Below are 24301 nucleotides of genomic sequence, written 5' to 3' on the forward strand. Positions count from 1 at the left end.
TGAAAAATATCCATCATTTCTGGTGTGCATGCAATCTTCAAAACCACCACCGCTTTTCTGCCCCACTTTACTGGTGTTGCTTGCTCTATGTACGTACGTACGTACGTACGTACGTACACTGTTAGTGTACCTTTGTTGTAAAGCGATCGGCACTCACTCACTCTCTTGAAGCGCAGCTGAATGTGTTAGTGAGTGTGAGAGAGTTCGAAAACATCTCATCCGCAGAGCTTGCTAATGCATTGAAGACATTATGGAATTGGGAGGGCATTTCAACTTGCGTCGCAGACATCTAGATTCTTGAGATTCCTAACATTATTACCCCCGAAAGCCCCATGCCTGTCAAGGATAGAAGGTGAGCTATGGACTCAGACAGAGTCTGTTTGATGCCCAACCAGCCGACATGATCGAGATATCCAGAGCACTTTGTTCCCAAAGACAATTGTGGGTTATGAATCATTGGCCAAAGTATTTGATGCACTATCAAGCCTATTTGAACTTCCTATTAAGACCCAATGGAATGCGTCCAGCTCTTATTCTTCTCCTATGTGAGTTATGCCCATTGGCATGACCAGGATTGCATTTCTCCATCACCGGCTCCAATGTTCCAATGCCAAAGCCCGGCGTATTCCACTTCGATTTATGGTGGCTCAATGTACAATAGCGTGTTAATCGCCTCCAAATTGCTTGACCCCAACTTACATAAAACTTGGAGGTGAATATCCTGCGTGGCATCTTGACCCACTCCATTAGAGGCATGACACTTGTAGACACCCGCGTGGTGACGAGTCACATCGGCCAAGATCAAAGTTGACCCGGAACTCGTGATATCGCTCTTGGGCATCTGATCGTGGGACTTGGACCAGGACAATTGAGGCTGAGGATGGCCTCGGGCCTCACAACTCAACGAGACGGTGGTGCCTCTCTTCACTACGATCTGACCGTTACTCGGCTCCGTACTGATTGTGGGTGGAACTGGAATAGAAAAAAATACCAACATGAATTAGTTGGGCTGAAGTTGTGAAACGGCCTCGTTTATGGCTGTGGCTTTGCTCTTTGGTATTCGTGGTTCATGATCATGAGATCTGGTCGCTGTCCAAGAAATGCAATGACCAAAATGTCACTCTCCAAGTAACTTGGTGAGAAATGCAAATTCTTCCGCGAAAAACAAAGGCCAAGTTGCGCCAACACCTTTTCGGGCGTCATTTTCTGCGAGTGAATGATTGATTTATTTCTTCGAGGTGGTGAGCAAACCAAGGAACCCTACGCTCATGAATTCTATCGTTGCTAGCGCCAAACAATAGCGACTGCTGTTGGTTCTTGCACTAGCGAAGCTTATTATTTATGGCCACACGCCTTGATTACGCTTTATTGCGGGGATTAGGAAAAGCCAAAGATTTTCTCACACTGAAGACTGTCAGAGGCGAAACCTTCACTCAAAATCTGTTTTTTTTTTCAACTTCTACCAGGATCTCATTCATGCGCCAAGTACTCAATATTAAAGGGTTTTGTTAGCCATGGTACCATTTCTAAATGAAATTGGGTCTTGGAAAGCAAATTCATTCCCAAAGCTCGCGCATCCCGGTCACCTATAAAAGTCCCAAGTAAGTTATGAGATAGCGCGAGATGACATAAAAACAACGTCGGGCTTGGCTATCAAGTATCCCAATGTCTCGTGGTGTTGGAGTTTGTGTCATGAGTGAACATCCTCATCTCGTGGTTTGAGGGGACCCTCCGCCATCACCCACTCCAGCATCGTCATCATCATGATCATCGTCATTATTATCCAAGAACCTATGTTGTCTCATTCATGGGGAGGAGGGAGTGTGTGTGAGCTTTTACGGCATTCAATTGTTATTCTCAGCCTTTGCCTGGTCATGATCATAAAGCGCCATTCGGGCACCCCAAAGATTGGGAGCGAGATCAACAGTTCAGGTTTCATAAACTAGCCAAACACTCCCAAGTTATGAAGACTCGGAAGACGAGACCACCTGAAGGTTACTTTAGTGAAGTGGGCAAGAGCACACACAGAACGATCATGCTCAACTCCAAGTCCTTTTGAGCATTAATAACCTCGCCGCCGACAACGGAGTCGTTGTGCCGGTGTTATTTCTACAAAATCTACAAAACTCTTGAAGCGAGAATTTCACCTTGACAAATGATCTAGCGGATCAGTGCTGTCCGGATTAGATTGAACCGGCTTTGATTGGATCCGAGAGTGAGCAAGACAGAAATAAAGAGAGAGAGCGAGAGATCGAGAGAGTGGATGGAGATGGGTGGGTAATGATGCTTGGGAAAGTTGTAATTAGTCGGACAAATTCAGGTAAACTTTTGTTCACAACTTCTCTCGCACAGTCTGTGTCTTCAGTCTCCACCCTGGGAAATTGGATATGATCAGCCATAATCAAGAGTGTTTTTACTGCCATTAAGATCCTCCGGAGACCCCCAATTTGGACTGGCGGAGATTACGAGCGATTAGACCATCTTTTTGTAATCCGGGTCATATTTTTTCGAGTTTTTGAGAAATTGTCACTCTTTATCGTTTCTCCAATAGAAACATAGATAAACAGATGACAGGGATAAATTGGGGAGTACGAAATACTGGACCGATCAATAGATTGTACGTAGGGTTGGTTTGGGTTTTGCCCGTTGAGCGCACTAGCAAAGGAAGGAAAGACGAAGTGTCACCACTCAGTTTTAATCGCTTTATTGGACTGCTCCTGATGTTTCAGAGTCTTAAGCTCTTTGCGCTACGTCTATTTCTCTCTTATCATCTGGTATTCCGGAGCTCCATGCTTTTAAAAGTCCCTCTCTCCCTTGTAATAAAAAGATAAGATTTTCTTCATAATTTACTGTTGTAAAATTTTCCGAGGCGAGACCCGGGCATCCAACAAAAACAACCATGACATTTGACTGAAATAGATTTGAATAGGCCGGGGAATTCCGCGTTTTATGGTGATGGAACCTTAAAGAGATGGCTCGAATGTCTCGATCAAGGAAGAGCCTTTCACACGAAGCAGCCCAATTATTTCTCGGACTTATGCTTCTTGGTCACCACGTTCCATTTCACAGTAATCCCGTGTTCCAAATGACATGGGATTACTTCAGTTGCCGGACCCACCCCATGAAGTATTGCCCTCATTTAGTTGGTAATGGCCGAATTTAGGGTTGGAGAAAACCAGAATTCCCTTTTGCTTCCCCTCCCTGTTCTCCTCCCGAACCAAAAAAGGTTCAGCATATTTGAGCCCGTCACATAATTTCATAAAGAGCTTCATGGTCGAGTTTTGGCCACGTAGGTCCTCATTTTATTTATGGTCTCAGAGTGAACTAATGGGGTGGTGTTTGGACTGGTTGGTAGTACTTGTTTGGGGTCTGAAGACTAATGGCGTGAAAGCATGACTTTCCGAAAAAAACACTGTAACCCCGAGAAGAAGCTTGAGAAAAGGAGAAGTTCATTTGCCTCATTGCCCGTCATTTAACTAGGTTTTTGGCACAACGATTCATAATTCATCTTTTGGGGGGAGAGGGGGGGAGGGCACTAAAAAAAGTCACTTGATTTGGGTTTAACATGAGCCCTGGCGTGCACTGTCGAGTCATTAAGGCCAGAACAATGTCATAGTTCCTCCAATTCGCAGACATACTCTCCCGAGTCTTCTCGTTCAATGTCCTTGATCTGGAGATTGGTCCCTTGGAGGTTAAATCGGTCGTCCCTACGGANGAACCAATCACTCCACCATCCATGACGACTTACCTAAGATTTCCACGGAATGAACGATGGCCGTCGGTTGCTCCTCGTCGGTCTCCAATTCGCAGACATACTCTCCCGAGTCTTCTCGTTCAATGTCCTTGATCTGGAGATTGGTCCCTTGGAGGTTAAATCGGTCGTCCCTACGGACCTGCAGGCCTCCGGCAGTGAGGACACGCGTACCTTTCTTCCACAGAAGAATCATGGGACCGAGATCCCGAACCTGACACGGCAGTAGTAACGTCTCTCCGATCTGAACCCGAAACACCTCTCCATCCGTGACGATGGTGGGTTCACTTTGGGAGAAGGAATTCGACGAGGAGCCCCGGGAGGCGGGCTCGCTGTATGCGATGAATTGTTGAGGCAAACCTGAAATAGATTTAAGAATAAAGAACATTTTGTTACAATAGGAATTAGGAATGGGGACGTGGTCCTCCCAAGCGTGCGTTTCTCAAGCGCCAATTGCATTACATGGCCAAATTGGATGATATCTTGATCTGTTGCTTCAAGTCTCGTCGATCCAGCTGTCACCCTGCACGCAGAAAACATGGCGACAGTCCTCAAGGCAATTAAACAAATTGCCGCTCCTCGGGATCCGACCAGGCTTAGCGAACGTCTCCGAGTAGTACTTTCTCATTTCCTGACGAGCCGAAATTGTCTATCTACCCAGGGTTTGGACCGCGAGAGACCGGGAAGGGACCCGAAGAAGGGTGTTGATGGCCCGTGCCTTTGATTCAATTAACGCTAACTTGGTTAACGACCTATCTCTAGTCCAAGCCAATCCATCCTCCGACCTCTTTGAGTGTCTGCTCCTGGCTCCCTCCCTCTTCCTCCCTCTACCAACCCCACCCCTAGGGCGTCGGTTTTCTATCCCGAAGAAACGACTGAATACGAAATATCAAGGAGTACGTGCACCACGTAGATACTGTACTTACCGCTACTACTACTACAGACTACAGAGTTGTCGCATCGTACCTACTCGAGTTCGAGTGGTAAGTAAGATTGGTCCCTCATTGAAAAATAACGGGCTTGTCGTGGATTTTCGCAGAGGTCTTGAATATTCATGAGAAATTTGCCGCCTCAACCTCCCCTAAGTACTCCTGTATGGAATAGTGTTCGTTGTGTACGTGGGCATTGCAGTACACCGGAGTCGTTGTTGTTTCTCCCTCTGTCCTGAGAGACTTGGGAGCTCTCCATCTCCGAATTACCGGACTAGTGTACGTTGGCGAGTTTCGTCCAGTTCGAAGTTCAGAGAAGGCCTTGGCTGTTATTTTTTGGAACGAGGATTGTCCTCGCCGTCTTGTTATTGTTCCTTGAGTTTTAACTCTTGAGGGACTTGAGAGAATGAAACTTGAAACTAGGGCCAAAGAGACGACGAGGCTCAAGAGCCAGAGAGGCAAGCTTTAGTAGGCCACTTCAAATTTGCTTCCTGTTAGTGAAGAGGACTCGTTGCTCTCTTGCTCTCTTGGTCGTGCCAAAGTTCGACCCCATTGGGAACGGATTCTTTTTATTATTCGATTATTCATCAAGCTTTTGACATGCAAAAAGATATTTGGCGGCTCTCCGCACGAAAATATCGATTTAACCCTTTTCCTCTGTGTGGCTGGCTTTCCGTAGTAGGATCCTCATAGTTTAGAGAGGAAAAAGAGCAGGAGATTTTCATCGCACATTGTCAAGACAAGATACGATCATTTATCTTCGTGGTTGGTTCGTTCCATCTCATCTCTTTTCGCATGTTTCTTGGCCTTTTATGCAGTCTCCGTGTTCATTTACTTCTGAGGGTTTGTTTAATGGGGTGTCAGGCTGTTTTTTCCAATAATCATTATCGTAACATTTAAAGAGTGTTTTCGATTCATACCCAAGATTGCTTGCAAGCCGACTGAAACCGGCAATCACGGTCCGTAGTATGCCCAAGATCAAAGGCTTCATAAGCCTCTCTGTCCATCGCATCTAATATCTCAACTCCCTATTGATGGCAGACTCTCTCTCTCCCTCTCTTTCTCTCCCATCTTGTGCATGGCATCATCATCCAATGTGGTGCCACCAGATGCAAGCAGCAATCCAGAAGTCTCTTTCAGGAGATTTCCCTCTTCATGAACCAGCAGGAACCCACGGCCCTCTACCCTACTCTGTAGTATATAGCCTATAGTGCGTCTCCAGTACGACTCATTCGTTCGCACACGCACACACCCTCTATAGTGGACCAAGGGTGGCAATATGTGTGACGATGCAATTTGTATGCAAGTTGCTCAGCTTTGTTTAAGACAAAGCATACAAAAGAAATGACCGTAGGAGGCATGACATAAATTTTTGCCTATCTGCTCTGATGAAGACGGCGACGACGACTTCCAAAACAACAAGATGGAGAATGAGAAAGACTCTCTGTGGAATAAGTGGCTTGTCCGATGAGATTGGCCCTTGTACCCAGCCATGTTCATAGCAGGGTCCCTTCGAATATGTATACATACATTGTACATGTATGGATTGTACCAAATACGTAGAAGGAGTAGTCCTTCTTCAATTTGCCTCCCCGTCACTTGACGACGTGCCTTCTTTTCGCCATTAGAGATACTGGGGAACACATAAATATGAGAAGATAAACCCGCTTTGGCCCTCCAGAAACGATCTTCTCAGCTTTGATCAAACAGATAGACCTCCATTAGTTATTGCTGTCAGCACACAACAGAGACGTGAAGTTGACTTCTATGGACCAACCCGACGACTAGCCACTATTTTGTACCTTTTCTACCATGTGTACGTCTGCAGTTCTACATTGAGCTAAATGCTGAGGCGTCCAAGGACCGAGATTTTCATCCTCTCCTCACCGTGTCCAGAAGTTCGAGTCTAGTAAATTCACGTACTATGAAGTGAACTACATGTAGACACAAGGGAAAGGTCTGGCAGGTCTTGAAAAGGATCCCATGATGGGAGGGTGGGTTTCTTCCATGTTTTGTGGCAATAAAGGCGAGAAAACGCTTTTTGACGTCAAATCGATGTGGGTCGTTGGACTTGATGAGAAAGAGCTCACACCCTTTGATGACAACACATCCAACCCTTTATTCGCCAACGTCGTTCGTTTGGATGCACTCAGATGCTTTCGTCGTCAACAACAATTGACAAGGGGCACCACTGACATGCTTCTTGATTCCTTACACTCACTTCGTCTGGTGAGTGAACAGCTTCAATGCCAATTCCTGTTGTTACAACTACCCCGATGAGGAATAATGAAGTGTCATCGGGTTAAACGCATTTCGTACCAATTGTTGGGAGGTTCAGACCAGCTAGATCGTGAAGACGGCGAGAAAAAGTTCATCTTTTGTGGTTGAGCGTGAGTGAGAATGGATGAGAAAATATGTGCCATTGATTGATTGATTCTCATTATCCCTGTCGCCGTTGCTCTGAGCTTCTCTTCTCGGAGTTACTAAATACGTCGTTCAAGCTGGCCGAACAGGGTGGTGTGAAAGGCAGGTACATTGTTGACGTACCAAGATCACGTACGAGTTGGCTTGGTTGGGTTTGGATACACGGAGCCATATGATCTTTGAGGCCTAAATGCCCACTCTGTAACCCCGTTAAGCCTTCAGACCGATATGCCAGCTAACCCAAAGACGAACGTGTAAAAGAAGAAGAAAAAGGGCCTTGCTCTCGTCTTCTTCCTAATCTCTTTGGAACGAGGTAGAACCTTGTGGTACATTTCCAACCAGATCTGTCACGGAGGAGCCACCTAGCAACTTTCGGTTGGAAAACTTCTCCATTTCCAACACACAAGTGGAAACAGCTCTTTTTTCTTGTTCTTCTCGAAGAGCGTACGTGTTCTCTTGAAATGTCTGGGAAGGCTACTGAAAAGGACCCATTGGCCTTGAAGACTACCGAGCTGTCCGACGAGCGCCGGGGCTGAAGTCATATAAGAAAAGTTTAGCTGATATTAGACCTTTCAAATGAGCTTTGATCATTCCAACGAACGTTCGTCGTGGGAAACCGAAAAGAGAAATGAGGATAAAGCTCGAGAGTTGGAGTCAAGAATTCTCCGAACTGGACTAATTCCAAAACAAACCGTTCAGCTTTGAAACTATGGATGACTTGGCAATACAGGTCGATCATCGCGAAGGACTCAACTACCAGGATTAGCATTATTTAGGACATCAAGAGAAAGGAAGGGCTAAAATAGTTGAATGAGTACAAAAACTTGTGGCAATTTTGATCCAATTCTGAGACAAAGAAAAATATCCTCCTGTGTGAACGTAAAAATCGACCGAGTATGTAATTTTGACCTTTTTTTATTTACGCTTGATTGCAAATGTAAAGTTGAAATTGGCATCTCCACAAATGTGGGTGAGCCTAGACGAAAGTTAAACATTGATTTTAAAATGTGACGAATTATACTGGCGTAGATCTGTCCATTTCTAGTAAAAAAAGAAATGGAGGATCGTTTCTCCTTCAATGCAAATGTTGATGTTAGATTTGCATTACATGACATTGTCAAAAGCAGCCAGCAAAAAGTCAAAGCCAAATTTCATTGACTTCAGGCAAGAGAACACTGAACTGACACCTAGACCTTACTTTCATTGAGATTTTTAGCGGGGTTAAGAACTTAAATCATTGTCATAGATCAGGCTCCTTTGTCAAACAGCGTGACAAAATCATGAAGATAAACTTGAACTGCATCAAGCCTCATAACTTCTAGCTATTAAAAGCTTTGATTTTATGATTTGATTTGATATTACATACAAAATCTAAAACAATCACTTTAAGTATTCCTAAATCTTCAAAATGTCATCAAATGGGGGGACAAGAACTTTACAGCCATACTGTACATAATTTGTTTGCGCCCTGGATAAGTAGCTGATCTTGAGCGCACTGAGAATGACAATGCTTGTTTGAGGAAAAGTTGGAACACGTTCAAAGTGCATCCTCCCAAATTGTGGCTGTTGTCGTTGTCAGAAACGTCACCAGGGAAAATGAGTCTTGGAGGAAGATTCCAAACTGTGATTACTTTGCATCCGCGATCGATCCAAAGTGCACCTAAATCTCTTGGAAATGTCAAAGTACAACATGGAGGCAATTTTCTTGACTTTGCATCTTCACTGCCGGATGGAAAGCATCCTATGCGAGTATCAATCTCAGTACAAGTGCATTTGAATTAGGACGTATGAAGAGATAACTAATCAACGCCATCTCAAAATGGAACATGGAATTGCTCTAAAAGCATTCGCTCATGTTCCAAAATGAGGGTCCATTATTGACACATTGAAAAGACAGGAAAGGTGAATAATGAAGCTGTTCTTCAACAAATATGTCACAACGAGAGGGTCTCAACTACGAATATGTCTAGAGATGGAGAAAGAGAGCCAGAAAAGAAAACAGAGGTGTCATTCAAGTCAACGCTAACAACAACAACACCAGCAGCAGGAACAACAACAACTTTCCTCATTTGGTCCAATTTGGTGGCAAAGCAACGCAATGCGGTGAGTATTTGGTATCTCAAATTGACAGCCGACTCGTTTTCAAGTGCACATTCGGTCCGTGTATCCGGTTTGTTGTTACGGTTCACCTCAAAAAACAACCCTCTAGCCTCCCCCCATGTCCCAAACAGGTATGTACAGTACATTCATATCAGATATTTCTCAAGAAATGGAGGAGCTATTTTTGACATCAGTCAAGAAAGCCGTGGTGATCTTGAGAAATACCGACTCGGTTTTGGTTTCGGAACGATCACTGTGGTCGAGGATCTGGGAAAACCATTAATCCTTTCCTCGATCCTAAAGCAACTCAACGCTCCTCTACGTTTTCAACACGATCAACATTATGGTGCCGCTAAATTGAAGTACAGAACTGAAAGCACTTGAAATCTCCGAGGAAAATGAGAAAATCAAGCCAAGCGCGATTTCTCGAGGGATTTCCGCTCCCGTGATTCATCCGACAAATTGGACTGAAATCAGAGAAGAATCACAACAACTACTACTAATACTTCGTCTTTGGCATGTATAAAAATATTGACATCGATTTTTTTTCGTGGTAATTTCTACAATTGAAAATATGAGCCTTAGCAGTACGAGCTCCTCTCACATTCGGGCTCTAATTCAACCAATACAAGTTGGATGCGAATACCCAAAGACGTCGAGGAAAGAGGATTTGGTGAGAAAAGCCGGTATTTGATTGGAAATTCAGAAGTCATTCCAATCCGAGACTTCGTAAGTACTCGCGTCTCAGAGAAGCACGCATGAAATTGGAGCCCGTAAAGAAAGAGAAGACAATCTCCTTGGGATTACATAATTCGGGGACGGATTAGTGGAATCGCCGAAATCCTTCGAAACGGATTAGCCGCGATTGAATTCCGTTAAGTGTCGCCTCCATCGACCATCGTCCAACTGACAAGAGGACAAAAAAGAAGGCTCGGCCTTGAATTATTTGGAACATGCCCAGATAAGTGGGGACATGTCCTGAGGTAGTTGAGCATGCTCCTCACGTTGCACCATCCACATTCCGTCAGGGAACATGGAACAGGATACTAACTTGTGCGACGAGTTACATTGCTGAACCCCTTACACATCCAGCCACATTTCTGGGTTATGTCGAGTTTTGCACCAACATGACTCGAACATTCATAACCAGAACCAGGTCGCAAAAAGCACCCGAGCCCCCAAACCTGGAGGGCTGAAAGCTTTGGTTTTGGTTTCGAGGGAATTTACACAACGATTTGTCTTTCAAAGTTCAGAACAGGCCAGACCAAGCGAACACTGGAACAGTTGGCAATTTCAATAAAAGGCTGGCATTTGTTTTACTAGGTCTCATCATATTTCATGACTGAAACATTGAACCCGTCAAGCTTACCTTGGCAAATTTGAAAGAACACGAGAAAGATGAATGATTTGAAATCCATTTTGAATTTCAAGTCAAAGTGTCTGTTTCTAAATAGCTTGGTTTTTTTTCTTCAATCGTTTCCAAGAAAACAACACTGGACAACAGCACTTTAGTATCCCTGAGTCACACTGTCACGGTTCAAAACTCGCCTTGGGCAACTTCGGACTCATGTCACAAATTCCAGTTTGTTTTGAAAATCTCCTGGCTCAATAACACCCATTCGACTCCATAAGACTTCCACACTCGACTGAAGTGAATCCAACCAAAAAGGCGCCGGTCTTTGGATGAACAACAATTTGTTTCGTTTTTTCACCCAGCTCGTCCGTCGTCCATTGAGCAGCCGAAAGCAATCCGCTCTCGTGGCCAGCCAGCCTCCGCCTTCTTCCTCTCTCGTCCCTTCTTCCCTCTTTTCGCTTCCGATGAGGTGTTTTGGATAGAAGGGGATGCTTTGGAGCTGCGTCGGTTTGGCTGGCGAGTCCGAGAACGGATGCTATAACGGGGAATGGCCGAGCGAATCCCCGTTAGGTTCGAGTCTGGTAGAGCACAAGATGAGCTTTGAAATATGAGTTGTTATCAAATGGTTGGCCAACGATGAGGATTGAGGAGTCTCCTCGACCCTGAGGAGCAACCCTGATAGGCCTCATGATTTTCTCTTTCTATTCAGCACGTTGTTCATTTCAAGTGGTCATCCCGAAGGATTCGTGAAAGAATCGTGAACCTGGACTATGAATGAGACATGATGATGATTTCTGTGCTATACTATTACCCAAGTTCATTGCTTCGTCGTGATTTGGCCTGCACTCGGAGGGTTCGATACGATCTTGAGGAGGGGGAAAATAAGAGAAAAGGCAGACGTAATCCTACGTATGGAGCCATGTCAGGAATGAGACGGAAAAGGGTTGCAGAGCTAGCAGAGTTAGCCGAACGAACGAACGAAGAGGCTGGAGCATTGGTAGGGATTCATGCCTCACTTGACCGGAAATGTAGATATCAGTTGATGTTTGTACCGTAGCCAAGGAGAATGGTCGATGTGGCCCTTTAAAGACCATTTCCTATGGTCGAACTACTGACTGACAATTGATGGACCCTTGAATTCGAGCCAGGGTTTCATGTGTCAAGCTCCTCTATCCTCAAACGGACGCTTCTTCGGCGAGAACTTGAACCACTACCATTTCAATTCTAGACATGTCAGATATGTTATCGAATGGGTCTCTCTCTGTGTATCCGAATATTGGTTACCGAGGAACAGACCATCCATATGTGTTAGTGTGGTGGGCGCTTTAGTGACTATTTAGTAGTGCTCTCTCTCTCTTTCTCTCTCTTCCTCTCCCCTTGTAGTACTGAGCGAGCGAGAAACTGAGGTAAAGAAAGACGGAAAGAAAGAAATGGAAGGAAACCCCTTCGGAGATTGATGGGATCAAGCCAAGAACAAACAGTCTGCTGTCTTGGATGGGTGTGCAACGAGGAAGTGTATTACCAATCCCTCCTGGCGACCCTTTCTGTCATTGAACAAATGACTTTTCTGTGCTCTCCACTCACTAAGTGAAGTCAGTCTTGCATGCACACACATGCACATGGACACGCATGAACAGCACACACGTAGCGCATGGACTCGCACTATACTAGTACCTAACAGTTCAAACCTCGTATACGACTCATCAATGCATGCTGCTGCACCCTTTTGTATTGATGAAGTTACGTAGGCCAAGCAGGGGTATTAGTTGTGCATGATGTCCACCCATGTGTTGTAAAGTAGAATACACATACACGGTCGGACACATCCTGAGGAGAGAACGAGTGAGCATTGAATGCACTTGCAGGGCTTGTCTTTTGGCCTCCATGGACATTGATGTCTTGTTGTCTGACATCATGCAAGCAAGGAACGAAGCAACGAGCCGCACCACGATGAAGGGTGGATCCATGGACCTGGATATGGACATGGAAGTGGGTGGACAGTCAAGCCAACGTGCCTTCCTTGGCATGCCTTCACTTGACGCTGGGGTGGGTGGGTGCTTTTGGCGAGAGCGATGGTGGTAGGGGGTGGAAGCTCATGCAGAGGATCAAATACACGAGCGAGGTGGATTACGAATAAATAGGAAAATACCGTCGCCTCTACCTTTAACAACACGTGAAACTCCAAAGGGTTCAATAATGTATAGTTCCACTCTTAAAGTTCGCCTTAAGGGACTGGGCCAGCTAAAAATAGGGACCCTTTTTCCGATTCGGATGTGAGCGGATCCCCTTTCATTCCCTTTATTAGCCGACCGGTTCTGGCCTTATTTGCTTTTCTGGTACCTAATTGCACAGTATTGTGGGTCTCTGGTTGTTCCACATCAACCCTCTTCAAAGCCCCCCCCCCACCAGCCCCATCTATTTGTACCAAACAAGAACCAAGAACCAACCCCTTCTTTACTACAACTAAGTGCATGGGTTCCGTTTTGTTATTGGGACTTTCGCAAATCGCCATTGCCTGTTTGATGCACGCTTGCGCCCAGGAGAAACTGCAATAGACACGTCAACTCGGTTCAAATCAGGATGATTTTCAATGAAGAGGGAAATAGGTTTGGACGATTCTTCTTACCCCTTTGAGCCAGCAGCTTTGATTGTTTTGCCTCCATTGGGTTTATTTTTTCAGGTTCTCCACATTGTAAGTCATTGAGAAGAGCAGGTGTGAGGGTTCTCAAATGCTTGGGAGGGTATGTTTCTTTTAAAGCCAGAGCCAGTGCGGTAACTTCTTTGCCCTTCATCCAGACACTATTTATTGAATGAGAACGGTCATATTGGTTTGGTCCCGACGAAATTGGGTTCAAAATTGGAGGCCAAGATTCATTCAAGAGCAATCGGCGATGCACTTGTTTTGGTGCTGAACTTGTCATTGCATGAAACAACAGACTGTCGCTGCAGTCTGTTGCTTATACAATGCACTAGTGTGAATCGCAGGCGAAGGATCTGGACTTCATAGCATGAAGAGATGGTGGTGCACTCCAGAAAATTATGGCTTACTCCGGGGAATTAAATTAGACTTTTGCAACTACAGTGAATTGCCTTTACCAACACCGCCAAGTCAGGGAGCCAATTTCATTTCAAGAGACTAGCCATAATTTTGAAGGCCATGCCAAAGACCTCCTAGTCAATGGTGAACACGAGACAAACTTGACTTCAAAAGTGAAATGAATAAGATAAGATATTGGGTTAGAAAGGGGTGATGGTCCCACATGGAGATGCCAAAATCAGAAGTAGGAAGGACCATACAAAGTGGCAGGATCATCTATCAAACAATCTTTACTTCTTTACCGTAATTTTCAAACAATTTTCGGAAGATTGATGATTTGGCCATGTAGTAAAGCTCAAAACTCTGTTGACCAATTTAAATGAAATGTTGATTTTTTGATTGGTCTGATCACATTTCACGAGTAAAAAGTATCACAAGGTTCATTGTTCCAAAAATGACATGTTCTCATTTTGCAATTCTTTTAGAGAGAGTGTCTTTATCATTTTTTGATAGATCTAGTATCATTTTGATTGTTGTTTAAGATCACTATAATATGCAATATCCATAATGCTCTTTTATTAGTATTATGGTATTATGCTTTTTTATCAATAGTATACACCCCCGCCCCCTTGATTTGATAAAATATCGGCTTCTTTGCTCCTCCCTCCTTATAAATGTGCCGTTCCTTGTCCGATTATCGCTCACCCTTTTGAAACAATTACCTTGTGAGATCGTATCGTGTCAGATAATCAGTAATATCAATTTCTGAGAGGTAATCTAATGAAGCTGTTTCATTTTCCCTCTTCCTCTACTACTTACTTGTACGATTACCTCAGCCGTTCAATTGTCGGGCAAGACCACTTTGTTCATGCACACCACTACATGTACGTCAGTGTAGCTCACTCCCCCCGCCAGGTTTGACTTCTCATCCTCGCCAACTGTGCAATAATAATGAGCTTAAGGGTTCGTAAACATGCAAATATGATTTATCGTGGGACATGTCCAGCTCGGTGAACGGCAAAAATGTGCTCACATTCTAGAAAATGTAGGAGCAAGAAGGAGGATGGATGGATGAATGGCTCTCACAAAGGCCCCCCAAAGCCTAGTTTGTTCACTCACCTCCCTCCCTCCCTCACGGCCTTACTTCCTTTTACTAAACTCGCTCTGGCCTTACGTACGTACAACGTTACTGTTCAGTGGGTAGTGGTGTGAGCCAAATGGTTCTCGAACACGAAACACAATATGGTCCCTTGATGTATGTGAGTGTGTAGTCTCAAATTTGAAACACGTTCCATTTCCAGAACAAATTAAAAACTGCATTACCCTCTGCAACGTACAAACGGGGTTCATAAAATGAAGCGGAACAAAGGCCCGTTTGGAGCTATATTTATGACCACCACTTGATGATCGAACGAGGAGGACCCACTTTGGCCTCCCAAGTGTTTTTGTCCAGTTTTGAATTGCGGGTGGACCCGCAATTGTCACGACAAAGCTGTCACAAACTCATCACTCACACAAGTGGCGAAATATGAATTAAAACCTAATCTTTCTTCGATAGCCCGCCTACAGCTTTCTCCAGTGGTCTTCTCAAGGTCTGGAACAACAACATTCCAAGTTCTGCCCCAAAATTGAGAGACTCGGACTAAAAACGTGACAAAACACAAGTAAAAACAGGACAAATCAATGTGAAGAAATAGCTGGTTAAACTCTATTAGAAAACGAATCATGAACGCAAGCGTTTGATTCATCAACAAAAGATTAGTTAGTCACTTCATAAGTGGTTCAAACCTGAAGCTAGTTTTGAATGCCTTGGAGTTTGAGCCGTTTCGTGAAAATTAGATAAGAGATAGTGGAAAAGAAACCCATATCGAACGGCTACAATTAAATTTTCATGATCGAAGTCGGGAGTAAGCAATTTGGCTCAAAATTATCGACAGTTTTGTTTGTACTGCTTTGTTGTCCTAGGAACTGTTCCAATTGGTTTTTTGAGGTTCTTCGTTGAGTATCCGATTTCTTACTCAAAATATGTTCAATGTCAAGGATATTCCTCTGAATCCAAAGCTCGACTTGGTCTCGTGGTTAGAACTAACCACATGCAGTCATTAATATCGTAGTGGTTGGCGAAGTCACGATAAGAAAGGGTTTACCAGAACAGAAGGGAACGGATTCGATTTACGAAATGGAATACATAATTTGATTGATCCAAATGGAATGAACCCGTGTTCCCTCGACAGTCGTGTGTCTACTGCCTAATACTTTTCAGCATTTTCCAATTTGAATAATTGAAAAGTCGTGAATTTGAATTTGAAAAGATGGCACTTAGTGTCATCATGTGTCACAAGCGACCGAGAGCGAGAGTGAACCTTCAACACTCGAAAAAGAGCTCTCAGGGAACCACGCCAATCGTAAGTGGGACAAATGCGGAGTGGAATGGAAGTACCCATTTCTACGTTTGATTGTCACATATTCATGGCTTTCTGTAGTAACAATGAGTCCCATTACGTTTCTTTATCGGCCTCTAAACTATTCCATTTTCATGTTCCCTCCTGTTCTTGGAACTATTTGAGGAAGTGATTCTACTATGGAACCTTGGTGAACGTTCTTGTACTACGGTACAATAGTAGTTATAGATCAAGTGGAGGCAAAAATCCATTGAATTATTGCTTGTTCCGAAATACCATGCCCTGTGATCGGGGGACTGCTAGAACAGTGGAATAAGAAAGAATGAAACAGCAAAAACTTTGGGACCTACATTGAGTCTCAGTTATATCCAGGAAAGCTGCATGACTGTAAATTAAGATGTAAACTTGGCATTGAACAAAACATTACCAAGAGCAATCAGTTTTTAAATCATTTTTTTGATTACTTGTGGTCTTTACTCAAATGTTTGAAATTATGTGATTAAAAAGTGATGGTAGAGATTGTCGTTTCCACCCGGGTTAAGTGTTCCTGTCACAAAGCCAGTTTCATATCTCGATCTAAGAAAAAAGGTGAAGGGATAAGTTAGATAGTTCACTTTTTCGTTACCTTGAAATATAGCTTTTGAAAGCGAGTTGCAAAAGTATCAAGCGAAGGTTGGGAAGGTCTAGGAGACCAACTAGAATGGTGGTTGTAACCTTGTTCTATTCTTACTACTGGGTACACAAAGCAGAGAGAGAGAGAGAGAGCAAGAAAGAAAGAGGGCTCTGAGCCAAGAGAAGAATTATTAGCTTCTTCTATTTTTTGCTCATTTTCTCATTTTGCCCCCTTTCCAATGTTTATCCCGCTCAAAGAGTAGCTAGAGAACGAGGAAGATAGTGGATCGGTTTTAATTTCCCTTTTTGCGGGGTTGGAGCTCATTTGCTCAAGAGCAGCAAGGAGGTTCCTTTTTGGAACAGTGAAGAAGACCCCCCGAATAAGCCTGAGTGTGGGGTTGGCCAAAACGCCAAGAAAGGAGCCTTTTTGCCCTCTTAGCAGGGGAGAAGAGAGGATTGAGCAAACCTAGACCAGTACTAGTGTAAACCTGCGGCAACTCTCCTACTGAGCCGGGATGTACGTACGCCTCCTACATACTCGTACAATGGGATTAGGTTCTGCGGAGAGCTTTATCAAGATGGGGTGAGTTTTCTTGGATTGGCTCCAGGTTTTTTCTTCACCTCTGGCGCAAAACGAGAGAACATCCTGTTTTGGAGATGAGGCCTGCAACTGGCAGGTCTTGGGCTCTTTTTCAGCCACTCTTCCGTACTGGGTGTCAAAAGTTATGCCACACCCTGTCCGACGGCAAGATGTATAGACGATGGTTCTTTTGCTTGTCTCCTCGTGATTCAGTATTGTGGACCTGTCGCAAAATCGACTTCTGAATGCAAGATATGAAGCATGAACAAAGCTCTTGAGTAATTTGGAACAAATAGGGCGCTGCGCGGAAAAGTTCCCTGAAACTTTCCAAAGTGGAGGAGGCACCTAGCGAGGAAGACCTCCTTGATCATTGTGAAATGAGAAAGATTGCATTTACTCATGCAACATGTTGTTGCAAGGACGAAAGTTTCGGAAAAAGGGATCACACGCATTCAAACTATTTCGTCGTTCAAGGTGATGCTCTAAGCTTTTGAAATAACGAATGAGTGAATGCATCTCAAATCCCTAGTTCACCTTTGGTTGCTTGATCAAAATTAAGTCGATGAGGATGAGTGCATATCTGTCATTGATAGTTACATGTTCAAAATTCTACAGGTATTGATTAGCCAAATGTTTTCAGGTGATTCTGGAACTGACACTTCGCATGTCTAGAGGGTATTGAACGAGATTGGTCCAAATCAAGTCTAGACGATTCAACTCTTCAGTAATATGCATTTATGGGTAGATCAATTCTAAATTGTGAGCAAATGCCCTGTCTGATGTGCCAAGTTCGTTGTTAGTCGACAATCTTGATTAATATCTAGTTATCCACTTTCTTAGTCTCACATTGTGCACACGTTCCCAGACTTGGTGAGAGCATTCTCCAAGGAGACGTGTGTGTGGAACAATGATTAGGCTCGGGAAGTCTCAAAAGCCCTGGAACATGACTCCGCTTGGAATACCCTTCGTCTGAGCAAAAGTGTACAATTTCGGAGACCTCATCCTTCAAAAAAAGTTGTGGGTTTATTTCCCTGGATGGCGCGTCAAGGCTCCATTAAAATCCCTTGGAAGGCGCATGCCAAACTCCCATGATCACCAATAATTGCATACTTTTCCTTCTCCCCACCGCACTTGTATTTCCACACCAATAAGCGACTAGATCTTGACTTTCATATTTGTTTCATTGCTTCCGATTCAATTACCATCGATAAGCATGGAAGATGCTAAAGAAACTTGAAAATTTGATCTAAAATAGCCCCGTTGACGAGGTCATGCACCTGATGTGAAAAAAAAACCTAGTGGCTCGTGCGACGACAACAACGACCAGTTTTGAAAAAAAAAAAGAGTCTGGTTGGTGTTCCATGAAGACCTTTCCCTCTCTGCTTGGTTCGTAACGACACACTGGAGAACACTTGATTGGTCTCAAGTCTATTCGTTCCAAACCACCCACCTCCACTTTTGCCACTCACCTTCATTGGTTTGTGATCCGAATGTGTGATCCATGGAGCAAAGCCTTCGCCATACAAACTTTGACAGACTACCAAGGAAATTTGGCCATTACTTTCTCCTCGCCAAGCGTATGTCTTGTTTGTCAACATGATTTATGGCTCGCCATAACTCCTATGATCAAGTTGGGATGTGTAGCTTAGTTCCACACTCGACAACCTTGAACCCCAAAGGGATCTCCCTCGAAAGTGTTTTATCGAATTCCTGGGAACGAAAAACGAAACAGATGCGCCAAAATCTGGAACAACCGCGTCGGATAGCTTTGTTGGCGAGTCGAGGAAAACAGAAATGGAACAGATCCACGTCCAAGCAAAGCAGGGGAGATGGTCCATCATCCCCAATAAAAGGGAACTTTGGTCTGATTACGGCAAATGTCATTAGCATTGATGTTTTGAGCTTTTGGCAAGGAAGCGCACAAAAATACCATTGGCGAGTTTGCCTTTCTCGTCCTTCTTTGTGGATTAGATGGTTGGCTTTGAACCAGAAAGTGAAAGATCAGGTGACAAAGAGAGAGGCCAAACAGTTCAAATGCATTCGTTTCATTTCTAACTTGAACCGGGTGTTCTTTGATGGAGTGATTTCTTCGAGATGACTTTTAAGGACAAGGGATGCTCGGGACAGACAGAGAAGATTATCTGATTGTCCGCTCATGATGATTTGTACTATTTCCTTGGCAAACATTTGGTATTCGTTGGTGGCCAATGTCACTCCGGTACTTGGTGGAACCATTAGTTTTTGAATTTTCTGAAGAGTATTGGGTGAAATTCGACAGAGTTCATCTGGAGGAGATGAGATCGATCTTGGGCAAACAAGAGAAATTACTTTAATCGTTGCACTTACTCACTTCGCTCCGCTCACAACAAGTTGGTTTTCTCTTCCTTTGATCGAGAGTTTACCACACAATCCACATCGCAGTAAGTAGAAAGACGTTTCAGAATTGCTTTTGAAGTAAATGAAAGATGGGAAGATTAGGTTTCTTTGACAAAAATGCCGCCGACAGCGAGCAACTCTCAGTCAGAGTCATTTATAATACTTCTCTTTGACACATGTTCATCTGTTTATCTGAGCAGCCAACTGTACATTCAGCCAGCAAGAGGCATCATCGTACGTAGCCTCTTTATCGGAATGACATCGGTATGCAACCATGGTTAATTGGCAGCTTCAGTAGCGCATTCCATAGTGTCCTTGGTTGGTTGGTTGTTGGTCTGTTGGTGCTGGATCTGGTGCTTCTCCTTTAGTCCATTGGTTGGTTGGGTGGCTGGTTGGTTGGTTGGTGGGTGGGTTGGTTCTTTGGCAGAGGAGATGTGCGAAAATGCGGGTTGAATGGACGGAGCTGCGAGAAAGATCTCTTTTCGATGCGAAGTGATGATCAGCAGGTTCATGTTTTTGAGCACCCAGGATCATTAACTGGCATTGTGGAGGAAATGATTCACGCTTCTAATAATAGTGTTCCCTACATCAATGAGCCCGTATCAGAAAACCATTACGACTCGCTGGATACACAAGGAGGACTCGAACCCCAAATGAACTTTTCGAACAGTACCAGTCATATTTTTCTCGGGTCAGAAGACACAGAGGCGAGAGATAAAACGCAAACTCATCGTCCTATTCAAGAATTTGAATGGTCTGCAAATGGTGAAATTGACTCTGACCACAATTCAAATCTTCAGCAACTATGTATGTATGAAATACGAAATTTCTTGTCAAACAATATGGTATACGGCATGAACGACGGACTAAACGATGTTCTCGTCATTACTATTGTTGTTATCATTTTCTCCCAGATCATTGATCATTCATGGCGTTTGATGACGACAGCCTCCCCTAGACCGAGTTGTGGACTAGATTCAAGCCAAATCAGTCACTTTTTCCCATAGACCTTGCCTATTTGCCCACTCATTCTCAAAGGGGTGCCGTGAATGAAGTGCACCTTTTCTCGGGGGTGGATTCTTTTGTCATCACATCCTTTCGAATTTCGGTGGCAGAGGCAGCGCCAAAGTGTGTTTTTCCAAGTGAATCCTGGATGAACCGAGTCAGCGAGTGACATCAACCATCGTGAACAACTTCTCCCAACCCTCCGACCCAATGGAGTACTACTCGGACCTACTGAAAATACTACAATGCAGGGTGGGTTGTCGGTGGAGGGTTCACCACCTAAAAGTGGGGGTGCCGCCAGTCAGGGAACGATTAATCTTTCAGAGTTGAATTGGAACGACGGCTTAAGCTTCCGAAGAAAGGCTCAAAGCGAAACGCTCTGAGAAATCCTGACTTTTAGAACTTGCTCGTTGGTTTTTGTCAGTAGGTATGACAGAAAAGTAACGCAAGAGGTTGACTGCAAATTGTACTGTTGGCCACCAATTGGCCTTAATTAAAGACCTCGGTAGTCATAGATGAATGTGTGTTCATGTCATTCGATATTGTGATGAATTGCCTCCATGAAATGACTTTCTCTATATCATAAATCCATTCGCCCAAATTGTCATTGCGCCTTGGTTTGTCAAAATGAATGAGGATCGGGTAAATTTATGTGGGTTCACTTTTAACGAGGTTGATCGCACATGATTTTGTCGGTTGATTGGTGTGCTTTTAGCGAATGGCTGAGTGGCTGATGGTTCGTGTAGAACGCCCACTTCCACCTTGTGATTATGTTTCTAAGCTTGTTTAGGATTAATGCGACATAATCAGCATTTATGGTTGCCAACCTGCCTCCTGCCTCCCCATGAACCCTTTCATTTCAGGCAGGGCCAAATACGAAGCAGCCACAGAATGAGAGAGATGAAATAAATGAGGGGGAGTCTCAAAATACCGTTCAAATTACAGACATCCACGGGTCGACCTACTGTACAATTCGTACATACATACACAGATACAGTAGGTACGGAACCGACCCATCGAAAGTAACGAGATGTGTGAAACGGGAAGCCAATCCCACTTCCAAGTCCTATTTGTCGTTACTCAGAAGGAATTGCAATTTCTCTGTGGACCTGGAACTCATTCTCGGTTACCCAGAGCTCTTTGGTTACTCTGCCACTCGAATAGTTCGCGAAAAGTGAGACAATAATGCCACAGAAAGTGTCTGAACACTGAATTGCCAAAGGTAGTTTTGAAGCTTTGGTCAAAATCTGAACCCACAAGTACTGTAAGTATTTAACAGGGTATAAACGCACGTAGTCACTCCCTGCTGCCGAGCAAGTACCTCATTCTCTCACTGTATTGTGGGGGGAGGATGGCCCCTGCCCCTCTGGATCCTACTAAGTCGTTTGATCAGTCTTCACATGGAAAGTTTGGAGAATTCCGGAATGTCACCGATTGTTTGCTTTGTTCCTGCTGTGACAACAACAGAAACTCGAGTCGACTTGGAATGTCAATCCCCACTCAAAAGAACTCGAGAACTTTGGTGGTGGTGATGATGGTGGTGGTTGCAAAAGTAGTAGAATACTGTCTTTGCAAATGGCTTGAAGAAGTGAACAAGACGAGCGTCTTGGCAAAGTGATAGAAGAGACTTCTGTAAACACGAGAGAGCTCGAAAAGAAACGTTCCTACTCCCTGATTATGTTTGGACCCATTTCTAATATCCACCTTTCCCGATGGAATGCGTCTATTTCTGGCTTTGACCGATACTCGAGGTGAAAACCAACGATTAACGTGATCCAATGTGCAACTTTTTCCATCAAACTCATTAAATTACAGGCTTCCGCCTTTTCTTCCTTGGTCTTTCCACTTGGTTGGACGCTTGGTGGGCTGGTTGGTCACACGATCTTGTCCTATTCTTGCTCACACGCCCATTTTTGGGGGCTGGCATGCCAATCTGAAGAACAACAACAACTATCAGGTGTCAAACATTTCTTCGCCTCGTTTCACTTTATTTCTCCGGACATGGAGTGCAATGGTATGGTAATTACAGTAACAAGCTATAAAACAGTCTGTTAAAAAAGTTGCCCCCTATACCCTTGCTTCTCAATGGCCTTATTGTAGGTACCACCAACTCGGCAGGTTTACGTACTGTACATGCACACTTATATTTTTGAGTGGTCATTGGAAGCACATACTGTTACTCCTTGTTCAGGATAGTTGAACAAATAAAGTTGAGAACAATTTTATTGGACCCTTGTTCCTCTTGGAAAAATAGATCCACATTGTTATAATATCTATTGTAACTATATGGGAATAGTGTTAGGTGTATGTTGTTGCCATTATGATCATTATCATCGTCATCATCCAAATATCCAGAAGCCATTCCATGGGACCTGGTTGGACTGGATTGCATGAGGGATAGCGTTTCTTCAGGATCGCACTCGCTCCAAAGTAGGGTGGAAGCCATTAAATCCCGGTTATTACACTCTTTTGGATATAGGAATCCTTTTGTGTTCGAGGGTGGCGTATACAACACACAAGAGCATGCAACTCATAATAATAGGAAATGGACCAAGGAGTCGTATGTACACGTAGTACGTAGTATGTACAGACGTAGTACATAGGAGTAGCATAAGAACCTTGGACATTGAAACGCCTTGACCCTTTTTCGAAATGGAGGGATTTTGCCAAGACAAATTAGAGCCATTGCTCCAATCTCATTGGGACCAACACACATACACACATTGCGGACTATTTTTTTAAGGTTCTGTGTTTGTTTTTTACTACAAAACCGTCTTTTTGCGGCCTTCCTCAGCTTGTCAGCCACTTTGAAGTTCGACAAGATAGATTATGACGAATCAGTTTCATCATTTGTCTGCTTTTTGTTGGCTTGCTAGTACTTGCTCCTTGCGAAAGCAACCCTGTTTTCTGCAATGCTAGTGGGCTCGAACAAAAAACAAACGGCGCAGATTGCACCAACCAACCAACCACCTGATTGGACAGGGGGGCGGGGAATTGAGAGACGATTTTTTTTCCCTGCCTCGGCCGAAAGTAACCTTTAATGAGATTACTTCATTCCCGTCCATGATCTGAAATTGAAGATTGAACAATTGAACTCTGTTCCCTCGTTTGAAGCACATTGTAGAATGCAGTCAGAAGTCAGTTGTTGACTCAGTGGACCAAAGTTAAGTCGATTCGTTGCGCAACGTTTTCCAAATGCTCGGAGATGTTTGAAAGTGTTTGCTTTGGGAGTTCTCTGCGAGAGATGAAATAACTGGAACCATTATAGGTAGTTCCTAAAAAGCCCCTCTGGATGAAGTTTGACAAACAAGAGGTAGTATAACAATGTTTCCTGGGAGGGTTAGATTGATGGATAATGAAAGGAAATGTCACAAAGTTGATTCCGGGCTGTTCAAGTTCACAGTACTCCACGTTGTTGCAATCAAAATGTTTGCCTTGTTGAAATTGCACCACTTTGACGAGTTACACACTTCATGTTGGATCGGATGAAGGCAGGAAATTAAAACCTTTATCTGATTTGATCTCAACGAGAAGAAGCTGTTGTTTCTGGGATTGTTGCTAGCTTGTTTTGATAATTGTCTTTTGACACGAAACACTCGCTTTTTGCGCTTATTCCTTGACATTCCGTCAAAGCGACAAAAACGACAACCAGCAAATTTTTTAGTAGGTCGATTTTTCAAAGAAAAACACAACATCGTGCCTCTTCCTTTCAGATGTATTGGATAGGTGTA

General features: G+C 43.9%; 1 protein-coding gene across 1 annotated transcript; it reads right to left on the reverse strand.

The window, feature by feature from the left end:
- Window positions 1–622: 622 nt before the first annotated feature.
- Window positions 623–10874, reverse strand: LOC131890742 (peroxidasin homolog). The gene is made up of 3 exons (XM_059240151.1): window positions 10574–10874; window positions 3749–4111; window positions 623–972 (listed from the first exon to the last, which is right to left on the reverse strand). The coding sequence occupies exons 1-3, from the start codon at window positions 10620–10622 to the stop codon at window positions 638–640; spliced, it is 747 nt and encodes a 248-aa protein (XP_059096134.1). The 5' UTR covers window positions 10623–10874; the 3' UTR covers window positions 623–637.
- Window positions 10875–24301: the final 13427 nt, after the last annotated feature.

Source organism: Tigriopus californicus, chromosome 11 (genome assembly GCF_007210705.1).
Source record: "Tigriopus californicus strain San Diego chromosome 11, Tcal_SD_v2.1, whole genome shotgun sequence".
Taxonomy (NCBI): Eukaryota; Metazoa; Arthropoda; class Copepoda; order Harpacticoida; family Harpacticidae; genus Tigriopus; species Tigriopus californicus.